The sequence below is a fragment of the Bombyx mori genome, chromosome 23, assembly GCF_030269925.1.
Source record: "Bombyx mori chromosome 23, ASM3026992v2".
NCBI lineage: Eukaryota > Metazoa > Arthropoda > Insecta > Lepidoptera > Bombycidae > Bombyx > Bombyx mori.
The window spans coordinates 17,865,060-17,878,512 of NC_085129.1; the positions used below are offsets into that span (position 1 = coordinate 17,865,060).

Below are 13,453 nucleotides of genomic sequence, written 5' to 3' on the forward strand. Positions count from 1 at the left end.
GTTCCCACTCCATACAAATTTGAGTTAACTTTTACGTGATCGAGAAGTTCTAAGCATTGAGCTCACTGGCTTAAAAACCAGCTGATTATATATATCCGATAGCTCATTAGATGGTGCGGTCGAAGTGGAGTGCAGTTTCTTTTTTTTTCCTACCTATTCTAGTTTTTTTTTTTGATCAGGAGGAAATCGCCGGACTTCCGCCCTCCACTGGGGATGGCGGGGCATGTCAGAGTCGAACTGACTAAAACCTCCTGTCACTCAACAACTAACGTCCAAACCTCGCATGAAACAGACTCATGATTTTTTTTTATCGCTTACGTGTGTGGACGAGTTGACAGCCCACCTGATGTTAAGTGGTTACTGGAGCTCATAGACATCTACAGCCTAAATGCGCCACACACCTTGAGATATAAGTTCTAAGGTCTCAGTATAGTCACAACGGCTGCCCCACCCTTCAAACCGAAACGCATTACTGCTTCACGGCAGAAATAGGCGGGGCGGTGGTACCTACCCGTGCGGACTCACAAGAGGTCCTACTACCACTAGTAATTACGCAAATTATAATTTTGCGGGTTTGATTTTTATTACACGATGTTATTCCTTCACCGTAGAAGTCAACCGTGAACATTTGTTAAGTACGTATTTCATTAGAAAAAATTGTACCTGCCTGCGGGGTTCGAACACTTCTTATCCTTTAGGCCACGACGACTTCGAAAAGGCAAAGGGGGGAAAGTGAAGCGTTTAGTGCGGAGCACATCTCTCCCATCACCTATTCTAGTAACCTCGAGGGGTTATTCTAAATTTGCCGAGGTAGTAGGTGAGCTCACGGGGCTCAAACCTGACGACGTTGCTAACACGAACCCTAGCAAGAGCCGTGCTTCGCAGAATCTACCACCGGATCGGAAACGCAACCCACTGAGAAGATCCGGCGAGAAACTCAGTGGGCTGTGTCTGAGAGTTAATTTACTCGTCGAGCCCTTCGTCGCAAGCGACGGGTTCGACGAGAACGGTGACTGGTGATTGAAGTACCTAGAAGTACCGTTAGTGTATCGGGAGGATCCGAGGTGACGTGTTTTGGGCGACGTCGACTGCTTTCCATTCTGTCCGCAGGATAGGGAATGTAGTTACCGGCGGCCACGATGAGAGGGTTCTCGTGTCGTGCCGCTTTATCGAAGTGGCGCATCGACGCCGACTGTAAATATTTACTGATGGACTCTAAGTCCAGGTCGTCATGGAGGTCGATGTTCCTGACGAACCACGGGGCTCCGACGGCTATCCTGCAAAAACGGGATTGAATGATTTGGAAGGATTTTAAGTGAGTGCGGGCCGCGTGAGCGAACACTACACTTGCATAGGTCATGACGGGGCGTATGCAAGTTTTGTAGAGTGTCACCTTATTTCTAAGAGACATTTTACTTCGCCTGCATATCATCGGGTAGAGACGTCCTAGAATGAAGGCGGCACGGTCGCGTACCGTCTTAATATGAGGGCGGAATGTCATCCTTCTGTCGAGGGTGACGCCTAAATATTTCGACCTTCGGGGCCCATGGTATGGGCTGGTCGAAAATCGATAACTTTACAACTACCTTACCTGGAGTGTGTTTTTAAAAGACCTTTTCCGCTATGAAATTTAAAAGAATACGCCATGCTCTTCCAACGCGATCCACCCACATTTCTACCTTCAGCTCTGTGACCACAAAACGAAACGCCAAAGACACTTTAGATTCAAAGGACCTAAACCATACCCACTTTCGATCGGCTTAGATTGTCTCTGTTCCGATCTAGTTAAAGAGACATTTCTTGTTCGTTGAAGGTTGAATATAACAATGAACTATGTGTGTTTAAATGTCAGTGTGTCGTGGACTTAGTTCGCTTCTGAGTGTCTATTGAAAAGGTCCGCGTGGGCGATAATAGGTTGCTGTTGTGAACTGGAACAAACATTGGATGTTTTGTTTCTTGGTAACAGCAGGATATTTTGCCTCTTTGTATAGATGCAGCGACAGTTTCGTAGTCCAAGTTATGGCTTGAGATGAGCGTCTCGATTGCATTTATTTATTTAGTTCCACCATCAAAGTGATCATCAATATAGAATACTAGCGACCCGACTTCGCTTCGCTTTAGGAACTGTAATTTATTTTTGATAACATTCACAATTGTCGCTACTTCGATACGTTATATATCGACTAGATCTGAGAAAGTTTACTGGTGGTAGGACGTCTTGTGAGTCCGCGCGGGTAGGTACCACCGCCCTGGGCTATTTCGGACGTGAAGCAGTAATGCGTTTCGGTCTGAAGGGTAGGGCAGCCGTTGTAACTATACTGAGATCTTAGAACTTATATCTCAAGGTGGGTGGCGCATTAACGTTGTAGATGTCTATGGGCTCCAGTAACCACCTAACACCAGGTGGGCTGTAAGCTCGTGCACCCATCTAAGCAAAAAAAAAAAGTTGTGACGTCACCGATGTGATGGTGCGAGTGAGATAGCGACTTCCCGCACTGCTCTACCCTCCCGTGCTTTTGAAGTATTTATTAATCATTTTTTAACCGACTTCATTTAAGAATCATAGCTTAAAAAAAGTGTATAGACTATATTGCGCTGGGCTGAATAAGTGAAAATCCTTACCAAAGCCCCACTTAGCGAGTGCGTGTGCCAAGCCTCAGATCGCGAATTATGGAGAACAGCTGTCTAGGCTATAATAAATAAAGATTCCACGTGACCACAACTGCTCTGCCAAGAGTATCCGACTATAATAGATAGACTATAGTCATGTATCAGAGGAGATATAGAATCATCAACCACAAAGCTAAATGGAACTATAAAATCAATGATGCTGTCCCAAAAAGCTTGTAGATATTCTTCGAATTCATTATTCAGGTATTTATAACAATAGGCTTTGTTATACTCGCATACTTGTTACATCGTAACTGTCAATGATAGAAATCAATTCATCATATTTGTAATGATATTATTAAGTTGTATCTGAATCATCATTGGTTCATTAAATTAAAGACTGTAAATTCTTAGTCTGGCCATAAATACTGTTACGCACTGTCTGGCCATAAGCAAGCACTCTTTCCTTGGGAAAATTTTTCACTGCCAATCGTACGGATTGTTTTAGGGACTCCAAATTATCATGGCGTTTAGAGCAAGCCATACTCTCTAAAACTAACTATAAATCATAATCCAGCGGATTAAGATCGGGACTAGACGACGGCTAGTCGTCAGCTCTGATGAAGTCCGAAACGTTCGTTTCCAACCAAGACTGCGTAGACCGAGCTTTATGACCTGGCGCCGAGTCTTGCTGGAAGGACCATTCTTGATTATTGAACATGGAGTTGTTAAGGGGCTTCACTACCTTCTCAAGAATAGTATCTTGATACACTTGTGCCGATGTTTTGATACCTTTTTCACAAAAGTATGGCTCAGTCACTCCTTCATTGCTAATACCCCACCAAACCATCGCCGAAGTCGGATAGTGCCCACGTTGCACTCTGTCGACTAATTGGGAAGCTTCCTTAGAGCTTTGACCATAAATACGGTCATTTTGTTTGTTAAAATGTTGCTCAATTGTAAAAATTTTCTCATCCGTAAACAAAAATTTTCTATGACCTCCCTTTGCGTACCGCTTCAGTAGTTGTTTCGATTTTACCACCCTATTCTCTTTTAAATTATTAGTTAAGAAATGACCAGTACGTCCCTTATAGGCTGCAAGTCCTAAATCATCTTTTAAAATACGCGACATGGTTCTAGGTGCTATCTTCATCTCCCGAGATAAAATCTTTTGCTTTCGGACAGGATTTCTTCGAATTCTTTCCCTTACCGCTTTGACCACCTTTTTCGTACGAACACTACGTGGACAGTCAGATCTTTTTCTGTCACAAACAGAGGAGGTCTCATTGTACCTATTAATAGCCCGGTACACAAACATTTTACTAATACCAAGCGTATGGAGAGTTTTAAAAATTGCATTTGGCTCCATACCTACTTTGTGTAATGCAATCACAGCGATTCTGTTCTCTTAATCACCCCACTCCATTTTAATATCGCAAAATATTGTACAATGTATTGGCGACAAAATGAGAAAACTCAATGAGCAATCATATAAAAATGACAGATTCCAAATTCAAATGTAATATTTTGTTTATTTTTAATTGTAACAGTATTTATGGCCAGACTAAGTATATCCCCTATTCATGACAACTAAAAAATGGCTTCTTTAAAAAAAAAATCAAACTACTGATGAGCCTGATAGAAATATACGAGTTAAATGTCGATGAATAGCATAGATCTTTTTTGCCATCAGTATATTCTTCGTAACATTCAACAAATTGTTCCTGACGGAAAACTGAAGCGATAACATATATGGATGACGCAATTATTGACCTGCCTGTGAGTCCTGCGCATAGAGTTACTATTCTAACTGGAGTGCTTACTTCGTTTGACATAAAAACTAAAAATATACTTTATCTCTATGGCTTAAAGTTTATTTTTAAATAGCAAAAGATGTAAGGAAAAACGGTCTGAAAAGAGAATGATTATTAAGTGGTGGTGTCCCTCTCGCACATTTTACAAACAAAAAGCAGTGTTGCTAGCTTAGAGGATTTTCCATAAAATCTCGGAATTTGGACCCCGTCTTCGTTATCAAAAATGGCTTTTAGTGGTTAGTGGATTTTTTAGTAGCTTGGGTGTTGTTGAAAATTATCGAAAAGTTTAAAATCAATCCACTTTACAGGATTTTAAACATTTTATGACAATAATATATCTAAATACATATTATTTAAACGAAGTGACTTAAACTTAACTAGAAAATGTTGCGAGAATTTAGAATTTCCATCAACGTCAAAAATTAAATTGGTTCAAAATAAACGTACAAAGTTATGGTGAAATTAGTTTCTGATGATGACAATTTATTAAAATAAATTATATAAGAAGTATTGATTATATGATATATATTGATTTTTAATAGAACATCATATATTAATAAAGCTTATTAACAAAAAAATTATTGTTCTATGTTAATAAGAACTCTGTTTAATGGAAAATTTAATGGTAGGTACGTAGATTTCTGATGGTTTTCATGTTGAATTTGGTGGGAAGCCAGATTAATTGTTGGCATCACCGAAAAAGAGCTATGAATGGATTAAAAGAAAAATGGCGTCTATTTACGTTTGTAGTGCGAAGTTAAAATGGCACTGATACAGCTTGTGGCTTGTTTTTTTTTCGAAAATCGTGAAAGTTTCCGTGTAATCATGGTGAACACTTTTAATGTAAGTGGTTTTAAGCGAGAATCGTCTCCAGTTTGTGGAATATCCTTCCATATGTCAGATTCATTGATAAATTTTTACTAGTGTGAGCATATATTTTTAAAATGTGAGATATTTTTTCTCATTATAATATTTAATACCATTTGTCTTGTAAATTGTACTTAATCTATGTCATATACTAAATTTGAAAAAACAATCGTGAAAACTATAATTTTGCAATGTATTTTTCATTTTATAAGAGCCATCACGTGGTATTTTTTGAACTTTTTTTATTGTATTGAATAGCGTCGCACGGAAGCATGTATATCATTTGCCTGACGTTAAGCGAACGAGTAGGATCTTCTAGTAAATATGACGTTGGAATTTCTGGAAAATGTCCTATATAAAGGTCAAACAAGAAGAATCAAGTACTCAAACGCAAGAAATAAAAAATACCCCGAGAAAAGCAAAATTACGACAAGATGTTAAGGTATTGAAACAAAAACTTAAAAGTCGCGAAATAGTGATTGTAAATATAAAGTCGATTTTAGATTTATTAAAGAAAAATGGCGATTTTTAATTGAATTGAAATTTAAATTGCGAAATTTTAATGATACTCATGGTCCACTTAGATATTGATTAAAATAAATTATGTATTTCGTTGAAAAAAAAGAATTTACTTAAAATAGAGGAAATGTTATATTATAAGACTACAGAAAATTAACTGAACTTAATAATAATAATATGTATAACCAATATTTTGTAAATAGAGATCAAGTACTATGTGTATCGTGTTATGTGTATTGACTTGTCATTTAAGAGTTATTTAATTGTCTACATATAACAAATAAATGAATTTCAGTTCATTTCATTTTATTACCCATTGTGTTTTATTTCCTAAAATGTAACTAGTAGACTTAATATACACGTGTCATTAAAATAGCACAGAAGTAAAAATACAAACAATTTTAAATCAATTGAAGATGTGAATGTAGGAAAAGAGCACCCGATACGCGCAGACCATGTGTGTTGCAGTGTCTCACTCAGTGTGTCAAATATTAATTTGCACGGCCCACTTAGCCAGTACATTAAAGTAGGAATTGCGTAATTAAGTTCAACATAATATATTATTTAAGTCGCGGTTGAGTATTCGGACGTTAAACACGAGTTTGAGGAAGTTTAAGTAATAGAACTGAGGTAATGATGTTTGTAATAAAACTCAGTGCTAGATTTTCGACAACGCAGCAATTTCCAAAAAAAACCGTCGAAAAAAAGTCACCATGACGACGAAGCAATGTTTAGAATTGAATTTACATAAATAAAAGGTTGCAAGCACGTGTTTTGTATTTACATAGGGTTACACAGAATTACTTAAGGTAAATTCAAAACTTATGCATGTGTATAATTTTGTCCTATAATTAAATTATATATGGTCACCACATTAGACAAGGACACCGCGACCAAAAAGTATTCTCTTTCGAGACCGATTTCTCGGCATTAGACAGCACTCCAGTTGTAGGTACTTATTAACTCCATGGTCCTGCGACTAATAACACCGACACAAGCTGTGTGATCTATATCTATCTTTTTCGCACTCGCGCATCTATTAATAATAATAACAATTCGAGAGTTTCAAATCCAATTTCATTCATTGAGCGTCCATGTCGTCGGGCGTAATAAATGTAATAATAGATGTCTCGCCACGTAAACGTTACGAATATTTTTTCCTATGAATTTTATTGAAAATGTAGAAGTGAAAACAGTGTATAATAAGCTTTTTAATAAGCCATATTGTTGTAATCAACTCAATTGATTGAACAGCAGACACAAAGTTGGCATCTAAACGTAAGCTATTTTAATAATTGGTGTTGTATATAATTTAAGTCGAACAAAAGCGGTTTTACTGTGAGAATTGCGCCAAGTTCATATTCAACAGGTTATTTAAAAACAAGGCTAAACTTTCCTTTTGGTTCCGTCGATTTGGAAGTTCACAATATTAGTTGTAGATAGTACACATAAATAAAAAGCTTTTTGCAAAATTTCAAGTTGCGGAGACTCACGGTTTACGAGATATAATTTTTTAAAGTTTGCGTAAATATTAGAAAAATCGTCAAGGTAGATGTCACATTTGACGTTTCACGTTCCATTCACGTGTAATATGTTAAATTTTATGTCATGTTTTTACCGAAATATATTTTATTATTTTAATATATTCACATAGTAAATTTGTTGTAATTAATGTGCATTGTTACTGTTTCTGTACTAAGCAACTATATTAACTTTTTTACACAAAAAGTAACAAAATTTTGCTTATATACTGTGGAACAGAACGTGAAATGACGCATTTTTTATAGCGTCTTTTTATCTGTCTCTGTAACAAACTAACTTTTTAAGATTTAAATATAAAACAGTAAAATTGCTCGTGTTTTGGAAATAAAATTGCAAAAATATTCGAAAAATATCGAAAACCGAATCAGAGCACCCCACTTTCCACCTGGTCTTGTCTGCCCTACCCCTAGAGTGTATATAAAAAACCGGAGGCGCGGAGGGAGAGCAGACGTTGGTCCTCCCGATCCACTAACGGTGCTTTTAGGTACTTCAAGCACCGGTCACCGTTTTCGTCGAACCCGTCGCTTGCGACGAAGGGCTCCTCGACCAGTAAATTAACTCTCAGACACAGCCCACTGAGTTTCTCGCCGGATCTTCTCAGTGGGTCGCGTATCCGATCCGGTGGTAGATTCTGCGAAGCACGGCTCTTGCTAGGGTTCGTGTTAGCAACGTCATCAGGTTTGAGCCCCGTGAGCTCACCTACAAACGTTAGGGTTACGCTGAAATAGGCCCTAAGGCTATCAGCTTAGGTAGGGAAAAAAAAAAGGAGAGCAGTCCTCGCCCGCTGCGAGTGACCGTGCTTCGGCACGCAAGGGCGGAAGGGCTGCTCTTCCCGCAACGCCGGAGATAGGGCGGATTCAAACTTAAGCTCCCTTGGAGTTTAACTAAATAATGCAGTTTTAATCTAAAAAATTAACCATGGATATCTTCATAGCCATGGGGATCTGCGGCTTGGTGATGGTGCAGTGGTAAGCCCTTACACCCCTCCCTCCACAACTCAAAAATAATGGACCATAATTGAAATTTTAACCCTGTGTTGACTAAATAGTGCTATTTTTACCTCAAAACATTAACCGTGGATATCTTCATAACCATGGAGTTCCGCGGAGTGGGGATGGTGCAGGGGATTAGCCCATACTCCCCTCCCTCCCGACTCAAAAATAGATGGACCCTAATCTAAATTTTAACCTTATTTTGACTAAATAGTGCTATTCTAACCTCAAAACATTAACCGTGAATATCTTCATAACCATGGGGTTCCGCGGGGTGGGAATGGTGCAGGGGGTAAACCCTTACCCCCTCCCTCCCTCCACCCCCACCCCGACCCAAAAATCGACGGACCCAAAAGTAAAGTTTAACCAATTTAACGATTTATTTTCAGATGAGTAAACAGAAAGAGTTTAAGTTTCATGTAATTGAATTATTGGAACCTCCATGCATAAATGCTGAAAAATATGTTTGCGTTCCGAATTCTTGGCTAAGATTATGTGAAACATCAGATAGTGAAGCTCTGGTTAAATTTCCTTGCGAAGAACTATCAGAAATAAAGAGATGTGCTAAGAATCAAGAAATCTTAGAATACTGGAAAGTTTTATTGGCTGATATAAAGTACAGTACCAGTAAGTCGTAATCATTATCGTTTTATGTGTTCATTATAGGGCCTCTTTTTTTAGGTAGCGATAATATCTGATACGATTTGGCAAACAGTTTAACCTCCACTATGTTTTCTAAAAACTATTTGCTGCAATTGACTAAACCGCTATTCTAGTTCAGAACTAGTGATACTTCCCTGTCAATAATACAAGTCTAAAAGAGTATTCGACATAGTTTGGGTAATTAAAACTAATTTTTTTATAGACTCCTATAAAGACGCAAGCAACTATATCAAGATATTAAATAAAATATCCGATCAAGATCAGAGCAGCACGAAAATAGTCGAAGGTATCCTATTGTTCTGTTGACACTTAAAAGCATTTCTTTTGATTAGGTCGCTAATAGTTAAAAATTGCATTCCAGATGTGCCATCAACATCGGAAAAGAGTTTACTCCAATCACAATCGAGCTCAAAAACAAACAAAGTCCGTACAACTTCAGCTCTAAACAGTGATGCGGAACCAGTGAGTAATGAAATACCAAAACAACTTGACTTAACTAATGCCGAAGTAAAAATAGGCCAAAAGAAAAGTAAAGTTGAAACTGCCGATTCTTCCCCCAAAGCCAGAAGATGTTTGACAAGAGAGTCACTCAGAATATCTTTATCAGGCAATAATACCGTTAGTTTGCCAGATCAAACTGCAAAAGAGAATCTTCCGACAACTAGCCATTGTGTTAAAGGGAGCGATAAGATTAACAACAACCAAGAAAATGAACCATCAGCACAGAACAGTTCAGAGTTAAAGAGAAAATGGCAAATTATAATGGCTCTACGGTCAGTCTTTGGTGATAACTTCAAAGAAATATTGGAACAGCTTCATAGTGAGTATGAAAAAAACCAATTACTGTTAGAGAAAATGCGGCTTGCGTTTATGGAAAATTGTAAGATCTTAAAAGACTTCATTGAGGTAACTAATGAAATCTGTAATGGTCCTGATATTAGTGATCTAGATTCTGTAGTCGAAGAATTAGAAAATAGAACGATGGAAATAAATATAAATGAAAACAATCCAGATAAAGCAACCGGATCAAAAGTACAAAATGATACTCGAAAAAAGGAAGAGAAGAAACAAAATAGTGACGGTTCAGAAGTTAAAAATAATAATCCACTGAATAAGATCCGAGACAAAGCGCACAAGTTTACTTTACCACCAGAGTATGATCCGAATGACTCAAGATGGACCCTAAAGCATCGGGAAAAGAAAAGTGGACTTGTTGAACTCCTACCACAGTCACAAGTGTACATAGACGCCATTCAACTAAGCAATTGTAACATAATGTCGCAAGGCAGCAAAACCCTTGCACGAATGTTGTTACTAGAAATTTTTACCAAGAATGCACTAAGCGTTTGTTCTCTAACTGGAAAAAAAGCCAATGCATTCGAAGGACCAATAAGGCCCGGTCTAGATGAACATGCAAGAACTGTTTTATTGAACTATGTTAAGAAATATGCGGCTGAAAAAAATTGGGCTGATTTTGATAGGCAGCTGGTTGTGAACAGTATTCGTAACAAAATGCAAGAAATGAGAGGCAAATATAAAAAAATAGTCGAAAAATAATTAGGCTATAAGGAAATATTGCTGGCGTGATGGATGGCGTCATTTAATTAATTAGCTGATTGAAGTTGTAACAGGGAAAATCGAACTTCCCAGGGTCATTATCGACCAGTTAATTGACGCCACGGTAGGTAAGGGCTCTCCTTTACCTTTCGATTTTGACAAGTAGTTTCAACTTGTCACCAGGCGTGCAAATCGAAAGTCCCCACTGCTGTCCCCGGAAAATGAAGCAGGGCGTAACAATAGAAAAGTTCTCGAAAGAACCGAGGCTCGAGAGTATAAAAGGGCCGGTTAGAGAAAGAACAAGGCTTTTTCCCTTCTGGAAAACAGTGGCCTTTTGTTTTTTGAGCCAGTGACGCTTTTGAGAGAGTGGCCCTTTCGAGAGAAGTCGTTAGTCAGTATAGTGCTGTGTAATAATTGTCATCGAGGTACAGAACAGTCAAGAAGGAAGCCAATTTGTGAACTGGAATTTAGAAACCCTTTATCTGGAGCCAACTAATTCATTAGAGACTAGGAGACAAACCAATAACTGATCCAATAACTGGTACAAATATGTACTCCAGTTAGGGTGCGGAACGTGACCTTTTGATCACCTTCAGAATCCCATAGCACTTTCCTATATGGACTCTGCCTGAAGCGGGGAGCTCTAGCCAGTCGGTCCAAGGAAGGCTGCTTGACTACGGTAATAACAGTACACCCCCATTCCCAACCTCTCTCTCATACAGCAACCCCGGTTGCTGAGAAGTGATCCCGGTGAATCATATTCTGCTTCTTTTATTTAATTTGTATTAATTTATTGTGTAACCTTCTCGCGTGTTCGGTGTATCTACCGACACACATTCTTTAGTGACTTAAATTTTGTAACTATCTTAATCTCTCACTAGTATTATAATCTTATAACTATTATTGTAAATTAACTATTTATTTGGATGAGACTCAAATAACTCTAACCGACTCAGTTAAAAACCTGGGTGTTATTGTAGATTGACATCTTTCGTAGAGTTCTCACGTTGCTGAGATCAGTAGGAAGGTGCACTTCGCCTTGCACTCGTTGAGATGTCTGCAGGGCTTCTTACCTCAGCATACAAAAATCCCTATACGCCTTCGTAGGAATACTCGAATATTATGTCTCCTATTCAATATCCTACATAAGCCCACTTCTCCCTTATATTTACGTGAGCGATTCTCTTTCATTCGTTCTCCTGATGCTCCCTGCAGATCAAACCAACGTTCTGTCTTGTTATTCCTTTCCCACAAAACCATTTCTATTCTCACTCCTTTACTGTGCACGCGGTCAGACTGTGGAATTCGTTGCCGGCTGACATCCGAGTTTGCAAGTTTGTTTCTGTTTTTAAATACAACGTCAAACAATTCTATCTCTCATCAACCGAATGATCATTGTTACGTTGTCTATACTCGTATGATCGTTGTCTATACTCTTCGTATATACTGTGTTACTTATAATATTTTGTATTCGAGTTTAACAATATTTGCTATGTGTATGTGCATTACTATAATTCTCATGTTGTATTTGTTATTTTAGTTATATGTTATTTGTTCTACACACACTCATCACTTTTAATTATTATTCTCATAATCCTCTCGCAGGTCTGCTGGAAGAGATTTCTTAAAGAAATAAGCAGTGCCTTTGTACATAATTTTCCTATTACTCTGTACTATGTCTTATTTTCTGTGTGTACATAAATAAATAAATAAATAAATATTTTATGCTTTTAATATTTGTGTCAAATAAAGACAATCTTGTTAATTATAATTTGTTTCTTTTATTGGTGTAAGTCTCCCAGAGCGGTAAGTGGTGGCGCCCTGAGATCCTCCTCACAGAGTCTCCTGTTCATCGGTTGTCTACCGGTGGTGACGTGTCAAGAAGTGGTGCGACTCGGCCCCGTGTCTCTCGACCCATAGACCACCATTTGGTGAGTGACGCGACTGGCCTCATGTAACATCGGCATACCAATTTTTGTAATGAAATACGTACTTATCAAAAATGTTCACGATTGACTTCCACGGTGAAGGAGTAGCATCGTGTAATAAAAATCAAACCCGCAAAATTATAATTTGCATAATTACTGGTGGTAGGACCTCTTGTGAGTCCGCGCGGGTAGGTATCACCACCCTGCTTATTTCTGCCGTGAAGCAGAAATGCGTTTCGGTTTGAAGGGTGGGGCAGCCGTTGTGACTATACTGAGACCTTAGAACTATATCTCAAGGTGTGTGGCGCATTTACGTTGTAGATTTCTATGGGCTCCAGTAACCACTTTACACCAGGTGGACTGTGAGATCGTCCACACATCCAAGCAATAAAAAAAAAAAGCGGCTTTGGAAATAGATGCCAACATCATGATGAGTTGGGCGGGTAGAAGTTTAATAACGGGTTAGAAATACCGTCTGAACCGGGAGCCTTGCGAGGACGTAGGTCTTTGATCAATTCTTTAACTTTCATCGGGGTGACGGTCGGTAACGCGTCCGAAGGTGGTAAGGAGGCTCTGCGTTCGACCTCACTGTCTACTAATTCTACATGAGCAGAGTCCATGAACTGAGTGCTGGGAGTGCAATGAATCGGCCAGCAGCTCTGCTTTTTCGTCATCATCGAACGCCGCGAGTCGGCCTGAGGGGCCTACGAGGGGGGGCATAAGTACAGAGCTGCAGAGGACTGTGTCTATAGTAGTGTAGTATAGGACTAGAGGCTAGATGTAAGTCGGATCTGTGTCTGTTTGTGTACGAGAAGAGCTCGGGATCAGTACAGAGCTGCAGAGGACTGTGTCTATAGTAGTGTAGTATAGGACTAGAGGCTAGATGTAAGTCGGATCTGTGTCTGTTTGTGTACGAGAAGAGCTCGGGATCAGTACAGAGCTGCAGAGGACTGTGTCTATA

The 13,453-nt window shown here is 38.8% G+C and overlaps 1 protein-coding gene across 1 annotated transcript; it reads left to right on the forward strand.

Moving 5' to 3' along the window:
* Window positions 1-6,855: 6,855 nt before the first annotated feature.
* Window positions 6,856-12,335, forward strand: LOC101740514 (uncharacterized). Its single transcript, XM_038019490.2, has 4 exons — window positions 6,856-7,088; window positions 8,734-8,971; window positions 9,210-9,293; window positions 9,369-12,335. Exons 2-4 carry the CDS (start codon window positions 8,734-8,736, stop codon window positions 10,562-10,564), a joined length of 1,518 nt encoding a protein of 505 aa, XP_037875418.1. The 5' UTR covers window positions 6,856-7,088; the 3' UTR covers window positions 10,565-12,335.
* Window positions 12,336-13,453: the final 1,118 nt, after the last annotated feature.

What these genes read in the sequence shown, in the direction of transcription:
- LOC101740514 (XM_038019490.2), top strand. Translation starts at nt 8,734, where the DNA reads ATGAGTAAACAGAAAGAGTTTAAGTTTCATGTAATTGAATTATTGGAA. An exon ending in TGATATAAAGTACAGTACCA is followed by an intron (nt 8,972 to 9,209) that starts GTAAGTCGTAAT and finishes ATTTTTTTATAG; the next exon opens with ACTCCTATAAAGACGCAAGC. An exon ending in CAGCACGAAAATAGTCGAAG is followed by an intron (nt 9,294 to 9,368) that starts GTATCCTATTGT and finishes ATTGCATTCCAG; the next exon opens with ATGTGCCATCAACATCGGAA.